Here is an 18,011-nt window from a genome sequence, read left to right as displayed (position 1 = left end):
TCACACAGTCAATACAAAGAGCCTTGATGTCAAACACATATCACTGATATCATTCAACTTCAGACAAGCCAATGTAGACTTCAGTGTAATTCAACTTCAAGTTCAGCCCCTAATTACAACTCCACTCATCAAAATATGGGACACAAAGCCTGATCCTGTGAAACAAAAGTGGATTTATCCATTGTCTTTTTATCAATACAGTTAGGCTTTACAGCCTAATCTCTATTAAAAGCCTCAATAATCTGGAGACAGTATAGCAAAGTCATGGAATGGGGATTGTGGCATGGGTTGTGTCTCCCAGGGCCACCTTACACCAGCCTTCCTCTCAAGGGAACATGAAGAAAATGAGCGTATTGTTTCAGCCTCTGTGATTGACAGTTAAGTGTTATACCACAGCTAATTAGTTTTTACCCTCCTAAGATAAAGATTGGGGCATGACGATGTGATTACAATTAATTTTGATAATGGAAAGAAAGGCTAATTGTTTTCAAGGTCATAGCAGTATATGCATGCCAGTGGCACCAGCCTGTTTTCCATCATGGTTGTGACGTGCTGTTATTCCTGAGAGGGAAACAGTTCACTGTTTGTCAAGCCAACTCAGTTACGATTAAAAATGTCAAATATTTAAAACGGAGTTTGGACAAACAAATCCAATCCGAACATATAACTTAAGATATGCTTCAGTGACAGAACAATACATGCTTTTCTTTTCAATCAATAAAACATGAGCACAATTCAAATACAGATCCATGCATCCAACCATCATATTCATTATTTATTTTTGTATTTATTAGGGTTTTAATTGGCTACTGTCATATACACAACACCTTACATTCAGCTCTGAAACAATAAATAACTGACTGATTTTCTGCCTCCTTATCTTCCCAGTTTTCAATTGTAATGTATTCATAAATCATACATTTTACAAAATACTTTCTCTCTCTTGATTTTCTCTGCACCAGATTCACTTCCCAACCCTCTTCGTCAATCCAGAGTAGTCTACTGTAAGTGTGGAAGAGGCAATCAAATGCTGGTCACATCAAGAGAAAAATAAGCATTAATCAAGACCAGAGTAACAACTCCTGTCATACCTAAAAGGACATTGGTAAGACAGCAAAACGTTCAAACTCGAAGACAATGGCAAGTCACTGCTAATCATTAACATAAATGGGTGCTGCCTAGACTGAATGATGGTGAGAAATCTACAGGCATTTATAGAAAGAACCTCAAAAAACTATCAAACCTTTTTATTTTTATTTTTATTTCCCTCCCCTCACCCATATCGCTTCTTTATGAGATTGAATGTCTTTTTAGTGTATGTCCCTCTGTGGCCTGATCTAAAGACAATTTACAGGCAGTGATGGGAAAAAGCTGGAGGAAAATAGGAGCACAAAGCAGCTTTGAGGTAACAATCTTGTAATTTCCTTTTCAACATCCATATTGGACAAAATCAGTAAAATCCAAGTTTCTATTTTAAAATAAATATTAAACTCTTTAGGACAATGGTCTTTTATAATATTTTCCAAACTTGCCTACTTAGACTTTGGGGTTTTCACTCACTTAGAGGTTCAAATTGACTGATTAAAACCCTAGCATTTGCAACCTTAGCTATCTTGTTGTATCAAATTATTTTGGGGGGCATTTTACGGCTTTATTAGATAGCAACAGTGTAGAGATTACAGGAAATGAGGGAGAGATGTGGATCGAATCAGGGATGTTGCGGTTCATGGTCAGCATCTTAAACCACAAGCCACAGCCCCCCCCCCCCCCCCCCCACACACACACACACACACACACACACACACACACACACTGTTTTGAGGGGCTTAAAATAATGCAGAGAAACTAATGTAATGTCTTATTTACATAAATAAATAAATAAATATATATTTACATGAATTATATATAATTTTTAGGAAGTAGGAAGTGAGGCCAGGCAAAGTAAGGCTGAGCCAGGTAGCCCAGATGTCCTCCAGCTCTTTCTGGAGGGTTAATCCCTCTTGTATTTTCTGGGTCTTCTTCCAGTTAGACATGCCTAGAATACCACCAAAGGGATGTATCTTGATCAGATTCCCAAACTATCTGAAATGGTTCCTTTCAACACTAAGGAAAAGTGATTCTTCTCCGAGCTCTTTCCAGAGGCTCCTCCTTACCTTGTCCCTATGGGTGACCCCAGACATCCTGTGACCTAAACTAATTTTGGCCACTTCAGTCATTTCCCAGAGCTCATGACCTTTAAAGAGTGGTTGGAACATAGACTGACTAAATCAAGAGCTTACCCTCCAGGCTGAGTTAGCTCTTCACCACAACTGGCTGGTACTATTGGTGATGCATTGACCTGCTCGTCAGTCTCTTGCTTAAACTTACTTGTGAACAAAACCATGTGATACCTGAATTCCTTCACTTCAGTAAGTAACTCACTCCCAACCAAATGACTGGGGTGAATTGCCCCACCATTTAATGACACAATACCATGGCCTCACCCTCACTACAACTAATATAGCCATACCAGCCAAATGCCTAGCACCATGGTCAACTCCAGGAGGGTACATCACCTATCCAAGAGTGTGATTCCAGAGCAGGTGCCATGAATCCTCTTCCCCCAGAGAGGTAACATTTCACATCACAAGGGACCAACTCTAGGAGCAACAGCCTGCAACCAGAGTGCCTACTTGTCAATTGGCTGGATAAATCTCCTTAATCTGCTTTATCAAAAAAAAAAATCTGGCCTAATTTCTTATTAAGCAGATCTGATCTTCCATACTCTGATGCCAAATGTATTAAAAAAACAGACATCTGATGGTCTATGGGCCCAAGTTTGATGTAAGCGAAGGTATTTATTGATGACCATGCACTCTTGTAACCCTTAAGAAAGCCATTCCTGTCAAAATGTGTTTGTGTTCATTCCTTTGATAATTCTGGATTCATGCAACTTTGATGAGCTGAACTTTGATGAATGAACAGATTTTTTTGGCACTCTGTGCCAAGACAACCAGCTTTAAAGAAAGCCAGTGTTCAAGAAATGTTTAGAATCAGGTCAGATTTAGTTGCTACATAAAGTTGTCCATGTACTTTGTCAGCTTGTGTGTCTGTGAGTGTGATAGTTGTACCTGTGTTGTAGCAGTAGAGGTGGTACTGCTCCTTGACCCCCACATTTGCTGAAATTGAACTCTGATCTCAGCAAATGTCTCGATGATGACTGCAATGAACACATTCTGTTAAAGAGAAAGACATAGAAAGAGTGAAACAGAGACAGTGAGAGAGACAGAGTGTTGTAACAATTAAAAATAAATGACCAAGTGCAGGTCTGTCTCTTGGCTGCCTTTCACTATGTGTGACATTCATTCTCTCATTAGCCAGAGAACATTCTACTAACAAGGGGAAATCGTTATGTCTGTAGGTGAAAGATTAGGTTATGTCAATTAACCAAAACCTCTGATGTTCCAACAATCGCTTGCTGCCATGCCAGGGGAGCAAAAAGCATTATGAAAAGTGCAGTAGAGAGAGACTGGCTCTAACCTTGACAAGCCATGCCAGGAAGAAAATGAGAGTTATAAAGTAGAAGTAGGAGCGCCAGCGAGGGAAACTGTCAATGGCTCTGTACATGAGGAACACCCAACCCTCCTGTGATGCAGCCTCATACACAGTAAAGATACTCGTACCTAAACAGAGACAGACACAGGCGTCAGAGAGATGTACGGTCAGATGAAAAGCAAAGATTGTTATGGAAACAAGTGTCAGTATCGTTCTTTTGCTTAACATAGTGATGTCTGTAAGCCTCATACCAACTGTCATGGCTCCACTCAGACTAAGCCTTTCAAAAAGAAAATACCTTGAGTTTCTCTTTTACTCTCTGTTTCTATAAGGGATGTACATTCTGACAGCTTGCATATACAAACACGGCACCCCGGTATCCTCATAGTTACCTTCTTTATGACAAGATTTAGACCGATTCTAACCGTTTGGAAGACTCATTAATCTGACGAAATTATCTTTAATGCATGTCTTCATCACTGTCACCTACAAATTTGGTCAGATGTAGCTAATTAACAGAAATTATGTGAGTTGGCTAAAGTACAAAATGAAAATCTTGGCTCTTTTCTGGCTAATGTGCTATCCGCAAATTAACTGTCTGCACTTTCAACACTCAGCCAAAGATGACTTCATCCTGAAAGAAACACCAGTCCATAATATTTTCATGTTTGAAAAGATTGCACTGTGCCCTTTTGTGATTAAAAAAGACCTACAGATTAATAAGTCTTTCACTACATAAACCTTGAAATCCCTGATTCCATCACATCATTTTAACTGACAGACAACTGGCTGATAGTCGGAATCTCCCAAATCAACGATCAAGCACATCATATCATTGTTTAAAACTCATCATCTTAACAGTTCTGAATCAGGGCCTCTGGGATTCTGGGCTAGATACTATATTTTTATGAATTGCTTTTTGCTTCTGCATTGATGTGAATAGAAATAGTACTTCTGAATCCTCAATAAAGTCTTTTAGGAAGTGAGAACCATTATAATAATAATAAAATCTACTTTTTTTATTGTTTTTCTACAATGCACTTAAGCTTCACACTAAAAGCTACATTAATATTTATAAACTGCGTTGATAGACCAATACATATAAGCTGTAAATTGCATTGAATGTGCCAAATTCCAGTCTAATGTCTAAATTAAGGTACTGTTTACTGTGAAGCTCTCACTCTCCTTCATGGCTATCTAAAGATTCGGGCCACTGCACTGTGCACTGACAGTGGATTTGAGAAACGTTCAGCTGATAAGAATGCAGGATGCTGCTGAATGGCACAGCTTCACACCAAGGCTGGTACATACAGCACTTTAATTCTAACTCTCTTACACAATTCTACATATACAATACACTTATAGTTGACAAGAATGTGTATAGATGTTTTTATTAATGTGAATCCCTTCATGGAACTGGGTGTTTAGTTGTTATGAGACGGTTATGTGTATGTGTTTTTGAATGTATTAAATGTCTCAGTGTATAGCTCATACCTAGTTCATTGAAGCCACTATAACCGAGCTCCTGTCGACTGAGGCCCAGCTCCTCCAGGTCCATGCATTTGAAGCCATGAGGACACTGGTAGCCCTCCCCATCTGGGGAACAATGGGTGTCTGGGATGGCCAAGCTGTTCCATGACACATTACTAACCAAGAGAAAAAACAAAAGATTCAATAAAACTCATTAAATAATGTATGCAATGTGTGGTACATGGAATTAATATCTAAAATACAGAACAAATATTTACTATGTGAGAATAAAAACGTATTTTTCTTAAGAGGTACAAGTGGACTTTGAGGGTGATACTGCGCTCTATAATGAAATCGCTAAAGGTAAAAGAAATGGCTGGCCAGTTACAAATTTAAAAGTCAATACTAATAATAAATGTGTTGAATGACTTGGTGGCAAGAATTCAAACACATAAGCATTAGAAGCACACATGCGATACACACATACACAGATGAATGAGTACATACACACACTGCCCCTCCTCCCTCTTTCCCTGTCCCCCTGTCTTTTAGCCACAGGTGTTATTCCAGGAGCTGCTTGATTTCTCAAATGAAAATTAATGCCTTCAAATTGGCTGCCCAGACATTCATCCAAATTGTTTATTAAGGGGTACAGGATCAGAGGGGATAATTTATGGCACTATCACAAAGGGCAATCAGAGGCATAGTGATGAATCTCGATAAAGCTAATTATACTGGGCTGAATAATACCACTGTGTCTTATCAAAGAAATCCCTTTTCTTGATGGCAAAGGGGAGATAAATGAAGCCTCAAAGGAGAGACCAAATGTCTGGTAATAAAGTTACATTAATAATTTGGTGAGTCAAATGAAAAACAAAAATTATTTGTGATAAGAAATAATTTATGACTGGTCTTCTGAATCTGTAATTTGATCAAACCCGAATTAATATGTAATGTTTTGCGTGATTGAAAATGTGTGGTCCTGTCAACAACCTCTGTCTATCTCAGCTCAAACACACAAACCACAATGTAGCTTTAAAAAAATGTACAAAACACAAATGTCATCCTCTGGTTCAGTAAATCTAATTCAAATATATGCCATTCATGCCATGGAGTTAAATAGCAATGAGGTCAATTGCAGAAATCCTGACATCCAGAGGAGGAGACCCTACTTTGTTCACAAATCCAAAACCATTTTCATCTTATACCTATATCACAAAATGTCTCCTCTGCTATTTTTCCCAATTTCCATCAAATCCCTTGTGTGCAAAAAGCTAAGGAGCATTGACTTTGTGCCAAGGGCATATGGCAGATAGAGATTAGACACATCAGTCCTTGTGTGACATATTTCTAAAATACCCCATTATAAACATATATATATATATGAAGGATTTAGGGAGAGGAGCACAGCAGCAAACTAATTAGATGTGCAGCTGCCACTTGAATGATGTAACAGAGGGATTTCAGCTATAAATGTGAGTATGTCCCATGCTATCTTTCCTGCTCCTAATGGTCAATGTATGCGGTGTCCCTAGGGGGCTTAGGCACACAATCAGTAAAGAGAGAGAGATGGGTAGCTGTTGAGCACAAATGAGGTTAATACAGTTGAACAACGTAGGACATTTTAATTACTATAGTGTTAGCACTCCCTGCAGCCTTTGGCTTTAGCCATGATGCTCACTTCACCTATCTTTTGTCTCCACAAGGATTCATATTCCCTGTATCATATCATCATCATCCTCCTCAACTGAATGATTCAATACAAAAACCTTCAAATGTGTTTAAATAGATATTGATTTTGTACAGTAATGCGCAATTATTCACACTTCCCCAGTTCAACATCTCCCCCAGGTACCCAGGGATTGCTACAGAATTTCAACATTACGATACTGCTCATTTCACTTTAATTAGAATTTTTTAAAGACAATTAAAGAGTGGGGGCGGTTAAATTAAAGTTCACTGAATATTTTAATTGAATAATTGAATATTGCAAGAATATGCTGACCACCAATGTTTAAAGTAAACCATGTATTCTAGCAATGAGCTCCAGCCTATGTTTCTCTACTCTAAATGGCTAATAAATAGTCTAAATACTAATAATAAAACCCTGTCAAAACCAGCTCCTGAATATTGGACATGGAAAGGAGGTTGTGCAGAGGTGCTGCTCCACATTAAAAAAAGCCAATCTAATGTGTGAGCCTACTGCTTAGACGGTCACACAAAATTGATCCCAAAAGATGAGATGCTGTCAGGATTTGTCAGACTCAGCTCAGCAGGTGACAGTTACTGACTGATCAAGCTGACCCATCATTGGTTTGTTTGCGGTAATTAATTGAAGCAGGATGTCACAATGTGGGGCGTAAACAGGACACCGTTTTAAATGTTTTCCAAGTGGAAAATATTGGTCAGTCAGTTACAGAACACTGGGAATGTGTGACCAACTTACTGTGTATTGTACATAGGGGGCAAGTAGCATGGCCAGACAAGTATTATGCAGATGTTTCTTTGAAGTTTGATATTCATATATATTCATAGGTATTTAAAGGTGTTCAGTAAAACTGCTTAGCTGAAACAGGTAATAGAGTATCAACAAAGATACAGACCTTTGGAAACAACAAAGCATCCAAAGTTACTCTTCTTTATACTTCGTTCTTACCCTTTCTGTGTATCATTAGTAACACAGTGATGGTTGAACGTTCCAAACATTTGAACACCCAGAATTCCATAGAGCAGGAGAAAAAACAGCAGGAAGATGGAGACACTCCAGATCTGTTCCCCGGATCGCCTGCAAAGCAGAAGAGAGAAGGCATATCCAAGTGCCATATTTTACATGTACAGCTGTCCACTAATTGTGGAGAACATATTGAAGAGAAAAGCTCATGACAGTTTTGTACTTCAGAATGTTGGTGATGCGGGAGCGAGGAAGCTCGAAGCGGAAGTAGATCCTGAAGGCCCGGATCATAATGAGCGCTCGGGGGATTCTCAACATTCCCCATGGAGACATCTGATCCACAAGCTCAGCTATTTCAAACACCTAAAACAAAAAGAAATAGATTGTTAAGAAGTAAAAACCAGCTACTACAATTAATCGCCTCATGTCAAGCTATACAAGAAAACGGCATTATAATTGCAGAAAAACTTGTAATGGTAAATGTTGCAATATACCTGCAGCACCAGGGACACCCAGATGAAAAACACCATGAATCCATCAAACATACACCAGCGATCCTTCACATAGGAGTTGTCCCCCTGTGCAGAGAGAAACAGAGAAAGCGGAGACATCAACTGTGAGACAGAAAACAGATAATAATTGGAAGAGAAGAACAGGAGCATGAAATATGAACATAAATAAAAAACTGAATATAAACATTGTCATTATCCAAAGCCATATTTTTCGAGAGCTGATGTATTCTACCAATTACAAAACATCCTGTGATGTTTCATGGCTTTAATAATGTTATTCTTCATGGCTTTGAAAATTGCCCATATCAAGTGCAAAACATCACCTTCTGAAAATCAGACACAGAAAGCTTTTATTGTGATAGAAAGCCTTTGTGTGAAAAAGTAACGGCATGGCAATATTCAAGGAAAACAACAAACAGAATCCGAAATTACAGCACCCATTTTGACATGCTGACAACATTCAAACAGTCTTGTTTTCAACATGATAAGACAAAAAATGATTAAGCCCCTGAAGTGTGAACCAACTGAAATGCCATGGGGCCAGCAAAAATGGGCATACTTAATTACCACTTACAGAGAGAGAGAGTCTGTAAGGAGCTCTTAGGGGGTCAGTCTTCCACAGGAATAAAGGCTACAAATAGTAGGGTGTGTTCTGAAACACTCTACAGATAAGACCATGTTTGATTACACACTGACAAGAACAAAAGCATGCAATTACTTTACCACGCTGTGTGGATCATTTGTTTTGTGCAGGCACTTTCATCAACTAGCTATAAAATACAACTTCCAAGTGTCAATCAATACGGTTATAGACATGTTGAGTATATCCACTCCCACTCAATTTAAAACACAAATTACTTAAAATTAAGAAACCTAGAAACTCAAATGTGTGACGTGTGCGTCTTTACACAAGTTGAATTTTATTTTAAAAAATGCAGAAAAATACCTTGCCATTTTATAGTGAAAGATGGGTTTTTAATCTGCTTTTAAGAACTAAAAGAAACATTAAGAGAAAGAAGAAGAAGAAATGTTCCAGTTTTTATGCTGTTTTCCTGCACTGGTGACTCTAATTCTGTGTCCTCGAGAGCCTCCCTGCTTGTTATCCTTGATTTGCCAATTAAGCTGTCCACACTTTTTATGGCAGTAATTATGGGCCTTTCATCTGCCAGCTGTCTCTTCCTGGATGCTTCTATAGAACATTAGCTATCTACCTTGGTTTTGAATTGTATTGTTTCAACTGAATTTACAGCACAATACAACTAGTAAGGTTGAATTTAAAGTGTGATTAAAATTCGACAAGGCGCAAAAAAGCCACACCTCTGAATATTGAGATGATGGACCAACATGTGGTGAATCAGGTGTCTGCTTGTTCAGGGGCTTCCCTTCGTCCACTTACTTCATTATGTAAAAACTGGCTAAGTGTCTAAACTGAAAATGAGCTCTTCAGTGTCTCCATGTTGTTTGACTGGACCAGTAACGAGAAGTTTACTTTCATTGTCTTCTGGTAATATGCACATAAACTTTGATGGTGCGATATGAATTAGTTTTGTATGAAAGTCAAGCCAGTGCCCCATAACCTTTCCGTAAAGTTTCATTCAAATTCGTTCCTGCCTTTTTCAGATATCTTGCTAATGTATAACTACAAGGACAGAATGGAGAACAACACCAACATACATAAAATAAAACAGCATTTTCTGTTTCCTTTTTTGGTATTTTATTGTCGAATATTTTAGTATTGTGGAATGACAATTTGAGTCAGTATTCTTTAACCTTGTTATAACCTGATTTTTTTGTAACTTTTTTGTAACTAGCTACCTTGATGATTCCTCTGATGTGCATCTTGGCGATCATCTCGGCGGTGTAGAGGAACATGAGCAGTGTGTCCAGCGTGAATGTCACATACTGCAATGGAGGGTAATGCTCGAACGTCTTCGGGGTGTTCATACACACAGAGATGACACTGATGATGGCACAGGCCCGCAGCAGGGTGTGCACCCACTGCAGGCAGAGGACAAAAGAAGAAATTATGACATGGTGCTATAATATTTTGTTGTATTCTTAATTGTCCAACTATTTAGACATTCTTGATATATTAAGATATTTCCACATCTTTAAAACTAAATTGTAAGGGAAATACATCAACAAGTTTGACATAAAAAATAATTGAAATATCTGGTATGAATGGAACAGATAACAGAGCAGGATTTCATTGTGGTAAGCTAAACCCAACATAGCATGCGTGCAGTATACACTCACTGGTTTGTTGATCCAGAAGATGTCAGCACTGTCTGCGAGGGTCTCATCTGGCCCAAAGTCGGTCATGGGCTGGGCCTCGACCCGTGAGCTCTGTTTCCTCTTCAGCATGCTGGGGCTTGCCGTGCTATACAGAGAGTGGATCTGACAGAGAGAGGGAGGCGGAACACACAGTGACCAAAGCTAAATGAGGAACAGGAGAACTCTCTGGCTGCATCCAAGTCTGGGCAGTGGCAGTAACACTTTTTGTAACTCCAATCATGTGGATTATAATCTAAATGAATACTTTTAATGTGTACTTAATGCAGCTCGGAGGCGAAGCTTGCCATATATGGCCACATTAACCGTAACTGACAAAAAATAACAACTGTAAAAAGCTTAGGTTCACCAGTATTTAAATATAGTATTATAGTATTAAATAAGCTGTGTATCAATAGTGGCTTTTGGGCATAATTTCATGTAGCAGTAAATTTTGGTAATCTGTGATGCGTATCCAGCTAAATAAACTACCCTGACTTGAATTGCCAGAACAGAGGTGTGTACTAAAATTAAACATGTGTTGCACCGTTGAATGGCCACCGTGATACACAACGTAGCACACATGGAACACAGGACAAGTGTATTCACAACAGCTCCAGTAACTTACCATTTGAAAAGATCGTACATGATCCTTATCATATTGAAAACCAAGGTGCCAGTAGATTAAGCTGTGCAACCAACTGTACAGTGTGAGGAGGTGTGAGCTGGTGTTACCTGTGCATGTCCATGTTTGTGTGTATGTTTGTGTGCATGTGTGTGTGAATGCGGAAAAATAAACGTTTAAAGGCCGTTTCAACATAAGAACACAAGAAGAAATGACTCTGAATGGAGACAAAGCGCACATACCAAAGGGAAAAGTAAAGCTGAAATTGCTCCAGCACTGCACATAACATGCGATCAGGCATACCCTGTAAATAACACACAACAGTTAGTCAACATCATGGCTTATATGGTGTACAGTACACTACCCACATCTACAGTACGCTCATAGAGACAGGAATGCCCACCACGTCTGACATCAAGGCATATATGCGACACACTCTGTGAGTGAGTGAGTGACTGAGGTGTTGTGGAAGAAGAAGATGGGGTGGAGGAGGACCAGGGGACTCACTGTGAGGCTCCTCATTGGTGCGTTCATCCCCAGGTCACAGAGGGGTGGAGAGACCAACCAGAGAGAGAGACTAGAGATGCAATAAGGAGAATGTCCTAAAGGCCTGGAGGTCCTGCGGCAGCAGTCAGTGAATGGTAGCAGTCATAAGAGCAGTAAAGAGGGGTGAGACAACATATTCACAAGTGCTGCGGGATGCAGCTTCAGCACATATCTATGCAATTAATTCGGTCCACCCAACTTACATAAAAACACGTTCTCTGTCTTACCTCCAGCGGTATGTAGCCATGCAGACAGTTTTGGTTATATTTGTCCATATTTTGAGATATCTATACATGAGATCTCTGATGTCACCCCAACACAATGTCTGTGGTGCTCTCAGCTCATTAAGATTTTCATTTTTCAATGCTGTGAGCACAACAAGCTTAATTCCATTCACCATAATTATAATGGGATAGAGGCAGAAATCTCAGCGACTGATACCTCAGAAGGAACCTGAGAAACTGTGTGTTTTGTAATTTGGGTGAATCAATCCTTTAAGAACCATAAACACAAAAAGTCTGAACAGAAGTGACATCATGGCATCATGAGCAAGGCAAAGGGTTGTAATTTAAATTTGACGCGTTCCCGTCAATGAAATGTGCTTATATCTCAAAATGAAAATCAATAAAAAATGAAATTCAATAAAAAACGACAAAACAGATTACATTTACAGTTAGAATGAACTGAGCAAGGTGTGACAGCGGACTGACTCGGTCAGACTCGGTCAGCGCTCCTCCTGCTGTCCAGTGTTTCTTCACTTCGCAGGTTGCCTGCAGGTAGAGATGGGCAGAGCCATCTAACCTGACGTCCTGCAACTGGGCAGGCTTATTTAGGCTGGCTCCTCATTCTGGCTCTCTCACTCTCACCATCATAATCAACCTTTTTGGTTTGTTTTTTCTTTTTGTTTTGTCTTTATAACACCACTCATGCATTCACCATTACAACCACTACTGACTGCAGATTCTTTTTTTTATGTTGCTTATGTCTTAGTTTTGAATTAAAGTATTAAATTAAATTACTTTAAATTGGCTGGTAGTCCTTGTTGACAACAGACATGCTACTCAAAAACTGGTGGACAAATGATAAAAGTACATATCAAGTTTAAATTTGTCTCTGAGTTTTTTAATAAAATAGTTGATGAATGCTAATGGGCTGAAAAGACATTTACTGTCTCAATTCAACTTCAACATCTTAAACAGAACAAATGAATACATTAAAATTTGAACCTCGAATGTCCTGAACTGACAAAGAATTTTTCGATTAAAAAAGTGGCGTCTTGACAAAACATGAATGGTGCAAAAACTTTGTACACCATTTTAAAACTTTGTAAACCTTTTTAAAATGTCAGAAGAGACTAAAAATCTAAGCATGAGAACAAAAACAATTAGTTAGGATGGGAATGCAGATAAACAATGTGACTGTATCACCCTTGTTTCTTTTTATGTTCTACTAAGAAAAGAAACTGTCCATCCTATAAACCCCATGTAGTTAGAAGCAATTTCCCAGTGTAATTGCTACACTTAACATATGCAGATGGAGACGTGAGGAAGAGTGAAAACAAAATTACAGGGTCTAAGTGCTATTATGTGGGAGTATAGGTGGCAAAGACTGCAATTACTTTCCCATTTGGAGAGAGGACATGTTCCTCATGGGCAGGATGCGATCACTGGGCAGATTAATTGTAACTGTGAGTATTTGTTGGAGTCTGCAAACTTTTCTTTGCTGAAGTTTTATTCTTGAAGAGTGCACTCTGGCAGCGTCATGTTAATTACAACAGACAAGAAAAAGTTTGGTCGATGTGGGCAGCACATTTGTACATTCCTCTAATTCTCTAACATAGCCTGGAGCGGAATTTAGGCACTTATAAAAACCGGTCTCAAATAGGTGCACTTTGTTCAAATTTATGGAAAGGATCAAGACATTTCCAAAGTAATGGCTGTTTCCAGCAGCAGCAGGCAGGTCTTTTCAGGACAAAACACTCTCATAAACCCACTGTACACTACTGAGTCAGCACCAGACAGAAGACAGACAAAGTTAACAACTAGCTGGTGAACATAGGGGAGCATAGCATGGCAGCTAAAGAGATATTTCCTTCAGTGGCTAGTGAAGACTGAGACCGAGCTAAAAGGAGAGTGAATATATTGCTCCGTGTCTGCTTGATGTGTAAATAGGCAACTGTTTACAAACACATTTGACATATTGACAGAGGATTTATCAGAGCTTTTCTGCTGAAAGCAGCTGCCTGCTGCATCTGAAAATTACAAAAGAAAGCAGTGAGAACAAAACGGTAAACTGTGGACCAAAAAAACAGAACACTGAGCTGAAAGATGCTGTTAAAAAAAAAAAAATATATATATATATATATATATATATATATATATATATATATATATATATATATATATATATTGGTTAGAGCGGCTTTAAAAATACTCAAACACACAGGGGACAACAAGATCTTTGTCACAATGAATACCTTCTGTAAGGTACAGTATAACTAATGTTGTTCAATAGCATTATCATGACTTACTTTATGTTTCTTTCATTTGCATGTTAGAATGTTGTCTTGCATTACAAGGTGCTGTTGTTCCAGTTCTGTTTGCAGCATGTTAAAGAGTGGTCATTTGTCAGAACTGTCAGCTCATTTCACACATTTTCTACATGAAAATAATTTAGGAGTTAGTTTAGGTTAGTGCGGGCATAATCTTGAAGTCCAAATCAATCTTGGTGATCTCATGTAGAGGCCCCACTATGGCTGACACACTATGGCTGACACACTACGGCCTCGCAGGCTTCAAGGGGCGACTGTCAAATTCTAAAATCTTTTTGGGAAACTCCTTAACAACACACGACAAGCTGCTGTGGCAACATGACCTGCACATGACATGATCGCACGTCGTGTAAAATGGCTGTCACACGACTGGATGTCAATCAAGAAATGCACGTACATACCGAGATTGAAAGCTGAATGAATGACATCGACGGAGCCAAGGTTACTATGGAAACGCATGGGAGCTAAGGCGCTACATTGGGCAAAAACAAGTTAAACACAGTACGTATACCAACATGTGGGCAACGGTAGGTCCTAAACGAAGCTAATACGATGTGAGACAACCTGGCCACGTGATAGTGTAGCGAATACACGACAATATTTTACCAAGGCCTACTCCGGAGGATGAGAATCTCTCCACTTCCTGGAGCACCAACAAGCTAGCACACAGCAGCACTGCGTCCGTCGCATCCTTAAAGCACTAAAACAGCTGGGTGTCCAGTTTCACACACGACGGGTGCAGTAGCAGATTAAGAAAACATACTGAACCACTTACGAGAGGAGGATTTCCCTTATCTGCCGCGTCTCGTCCTGTCCAATACATCAGCTGTTTTCCGGGTGTGCTGGGATCGTGTGGGAGAGTGCGGGAGCGCGCAGGTTGCAATCACATCAACAGCACCAGCGCATGCAGCGGAGGCGCGCAGCCGTCTCCATGGTAACAGCCGAAGGTCCTCAAGTTGCAGCATCACAACAGTCTCCCAAATATTTTTATTTGCCTCGATTGTTCTCACTTGGTTTAATACTGTAATGACACATTGTGGCAGACCACCATCTGCATCATAACAAAAAACTTTTCTTCTTTTTCTCTCTCTTCTAAATGCTGTCCTTCAATATCATAAATCATGAGTAGCCCATTCATATGTAAATAAATGTTTTTATAATCGTTCACCAGGTAAGACATAGCCTGAACTTTTTATGCGTACCTTTGATGGAAGTCCCCATAATTTATTCAGCAGAGGACAGTGCTGTCAGGTCAGATCAGAGCAGTGTAGAGTTCCTGTGGGATGAAAGGTGCAAGTTGAAAATTCCTCTTCAGCCTGCTGTCTGTAGATGACATTACTGTTCATCGGCTTTTCCTTCATTTGGCCCGGGCTTGTAACAAGCAATGTAAATGCAACCAGAGTACAATATCAATGAACCCTGTAAGTAACAAAAACAACAACATGATGACTAGATCTTAGCACATAAAGAGGAGGTTGTGGTGGTGGAGGGCATGCTTGTATCAGCACAGTAATGCAAAGTATGAATGGTGATATCAATCAGGTTAGCAGACATGTTTACATGTCATAGCAGGTGGAACTAATAACAAAGCCCAGAGTGCCATTATTCACAACACTGAGTCCTTGGAACTGACAAAACTTAACAGGATGTCGTTCATGTTATTAGGTATACCTCTGCTTTTTGTGCAACGATGTCAAAATGTCTACTGCAAAAAGGTCCATTCATTGTTTATGGGCAAGAACAAACAAAAGTATATTATATGTTACTCCTCTCACTCCACTGCTATTTTTGACTCACAGTAGGGGATGCATTGGTGTTACTGATAACATTTACTCTTTTCCATTCAAGTGTCCCAGTAAGCCATGACAGTGTGACAGCTAGCCAGCATGCAGGACCCAGAGCAGCTAAATGGGATTCAGCCATAATTATTTTATCATTCACACCTGTGCTTTTCCTCATGTGACACGTCAAAATGCCTTCGGAGAAAAGGCCTATTAGAGGCAGGGACTGATTTTGATTCTCATTTAAAATTAACAACATCAAAATGAAAGACAGAAACAAAACTAAAGCACCATAGAGAGATCATCTGGAAAAGGAAGAGAAAAAAAATGAAACAAAACATTAAAAAAAACGGTCTGCTTCTAATTACATCTCAAACTGGTGACTTAACTTTTCATTTTGGCAGTTTTCCCCACTCCAGCTCCTGCCCAGGACTGAGAGTCAAGACTAATCAAAGGCACTTGTATGGATAGGGCTGTTGGCCTCTGAAGGGATTGAGCCAGTTCAGGCCAGCCTGCTGCTCTTTCTCTCCTTCTCTCCTTTTCTTTTCCCTCTCACTCTCTCTTCCTGTCCTGTCTGTTTAAGGAGAGAAAGATTGGGAAATTCCTTCAAGCTACTTTACTTCAGGTTTTTGTGGGATTTAAACATGCACACTGAGGTTTTTGTACAGTCCATGTTAGTGCCGTTGTTTCTGATTCTGCTCACCACCGTGGAGGACACTTTGTTACAATCGGTGAGGTGAGTTTCCGCGCTGCTTTGTTTTTCTTGTTTATTTTGGGGTAGTGTAGAGAGCGAGAAGGAAGAGGGAGGTGCAGAGTTTTGCTGACAAAGACAACATTTGGAGAGTACAGTGTGAGAAAGTTTAGGAGTGCCTATATATGTAGTTTGCAGTTTTTTGTGCAGTTTCCTTTGTGCTGCTTTACTTGCCAATAATTCTGCATGCCAAGTCATGGGGGAACAGCCTGCTTCTCTCTTTCCATTATTTAACGCTGCATAGCACTTTTTTTGTAAAACTTAAAGATATTCATGTATTTTCATTTGGACGCCTCAGCTGACATGAAGTAACATAAAGTTTTTGTGGCCGTGGGTTCGGTGTAAAAGAAGCTTCAGTGGCATTTTGTCTGGAGCAAGCGTTATGTATTTCAAACACTTCTACTGAGCAATAATTTGCATCCATAAACAAAATATAAATGAGGAGGAAAATCCAGAATGTCATGTGTTAACACTACATTTATACATAAAACTTTATTAGTAACCTTTTGTGCTATACTGTATCATACTTTTTTTATATAATCAAGAATGTTTAACTTGAGCCCCTAATGCCGTAAAACCTTTTTTCAAAAATATTCAATTTAATTGTAATCAAGTCTGAAAATGGAAAGAATTAAATAAGTAAATCACTGGAATTGGCTAAAATATGAGTGTGAAAGATTCATTTCTGTTCATCTTAGCCTTTTGCAGTAGAGCCTCAGTCAGCAGAATTGTAAATGTTGCCTTATGATTCAAACGTAACTCAGCTGCAGAGCAGGTGTTCACTCCAAGCAGGTGCACTGTGCCTGTGTAGTGATTATATAGTGTATGTCATAGTGTACAGTGCATAGTATTTATTGGACAGCAGTGGCAAACCCACACAAGCTTTACCACAGAAAGCAACAGCTCCTGAGAATCCAGGTTTTAACTCTGCATATCCAAATAATTCCTGCCTTGTTTGTTTACCAGTGCCAAAAAGAGTAGGTTTGAAACACTCAGTGATGAAGGTTATATTTTGTAACCTCACTTATACAAACACAGGCAAAGCCCTCTGACGAGCTCTTTAGGCTTGGCGCTGAGGGAGCACATTATACGCCATATCCATGTGTGTGTAATGCGAAATCCAATCAACATCCAAAATGTCAACAGCTTCTTAGAGAGGCCGGATTAAGGTTGGAGGGCTCCGCATGTTCTCATAAAACTAGGGTTACAATGCATAACCTTAACTCATCTTCACACTGGCTTTGGCCCCTTATGGGCCCTATACCTTAGGGGACAAAAGAAGCCCCCAGAAACAGCACC

At 39.4% G+C, this 18,011-nt stretch overlaps 2 protein-coding genes across 2 annotated transcripts in view; one reads left to right on the top strand and one right to left on the bottom strand.

The window, feature by feature from the left end:
* Positions 1 to 11,367, bottom strand: part of nalcn (sodium leak channel, non-selective) — a 57,675-nt gene extending 46,308 nt beyond the window's left edge. Inside the window, exons 1-9 of the mRNA XM_070914402.1 lie at positions 11,326 to 11,367; positions 10,444 to 10,584; positions 10,003 to 10,185; positions 8,170 to 8,253; positions 7,899 to 8,038; positions 7,661 to 7,789; positions 5,029 to 5,180; positions 3,520 to 3,662; positions 3,111 to 3,215 (exon numbers count right to left, since the gene is read on the bottom strand). Coding sequence (XP_070770503.1) covers positions 3,111 to 3,215; positions 3,520 to 3,662; positions 5,029 to 5,180; positions 7,661 to 7,789; positions 7,899 to 8,038; positions 8,170 to 8,253; positions 10,003 to 10,185; positions 10,444 to 10,584; positions 11,326 to 11,367 — 1,119 coding nt within the window. The remainder of the gene's footprint in view (positions 1 to 3,110; positions 3,216 to 3,519; positions 3,663 to 5,028; positions 5,181 to 7,660; positions 7,790 to 7,898; positions 8,039 to 8,169; positions 8,254 to 10,002; positions 10,186 to 10,443; positions 10,585 to 11,325) is intronic.
* Positions 11,368 to 16,566: 5,199 nt separating this feature from the next.
* The window catches only part of itgbl1 (integrin, beta-like 1), a 39,645-nt gene continuing 38,200 nt past the window's right edge, over positions 16,567 to 18,011 (top strand). The window contains exon 1 of the mRNA XM_070915116.1: positions 16,567 to 16,697. Coding sequence (XP_070771217.1) covers positions 16,606 to 16,697 — 92 coding nt within the window. The 5' untranslated portion in view covers positions 16,567 to 16,605. The remainder of the gene's footprint in view (positions 16,698 to 18,011) is intronic.

The sequence above is a fragment of the Enoplosus armatus genome, chromosome 11 (assembly GCF_043641665.1).
Source record: "Enoplosus armatus isolate fEnoArm2 chromosome 11, fEnoArm2.hap1, whole genome shotgun sequence".
Classification (NCBI taxonomy): Eukaryota; Metazoa; Chordata; class Actinopteri; order Centrarchiformes; family Enoplosidae; genus Enoplosus; species Enoplosus armatus.
Note: the sequence above shows the minus strand (reverse complement) of the source record. Positions and strands in the feature narration are given on the sequence as shown.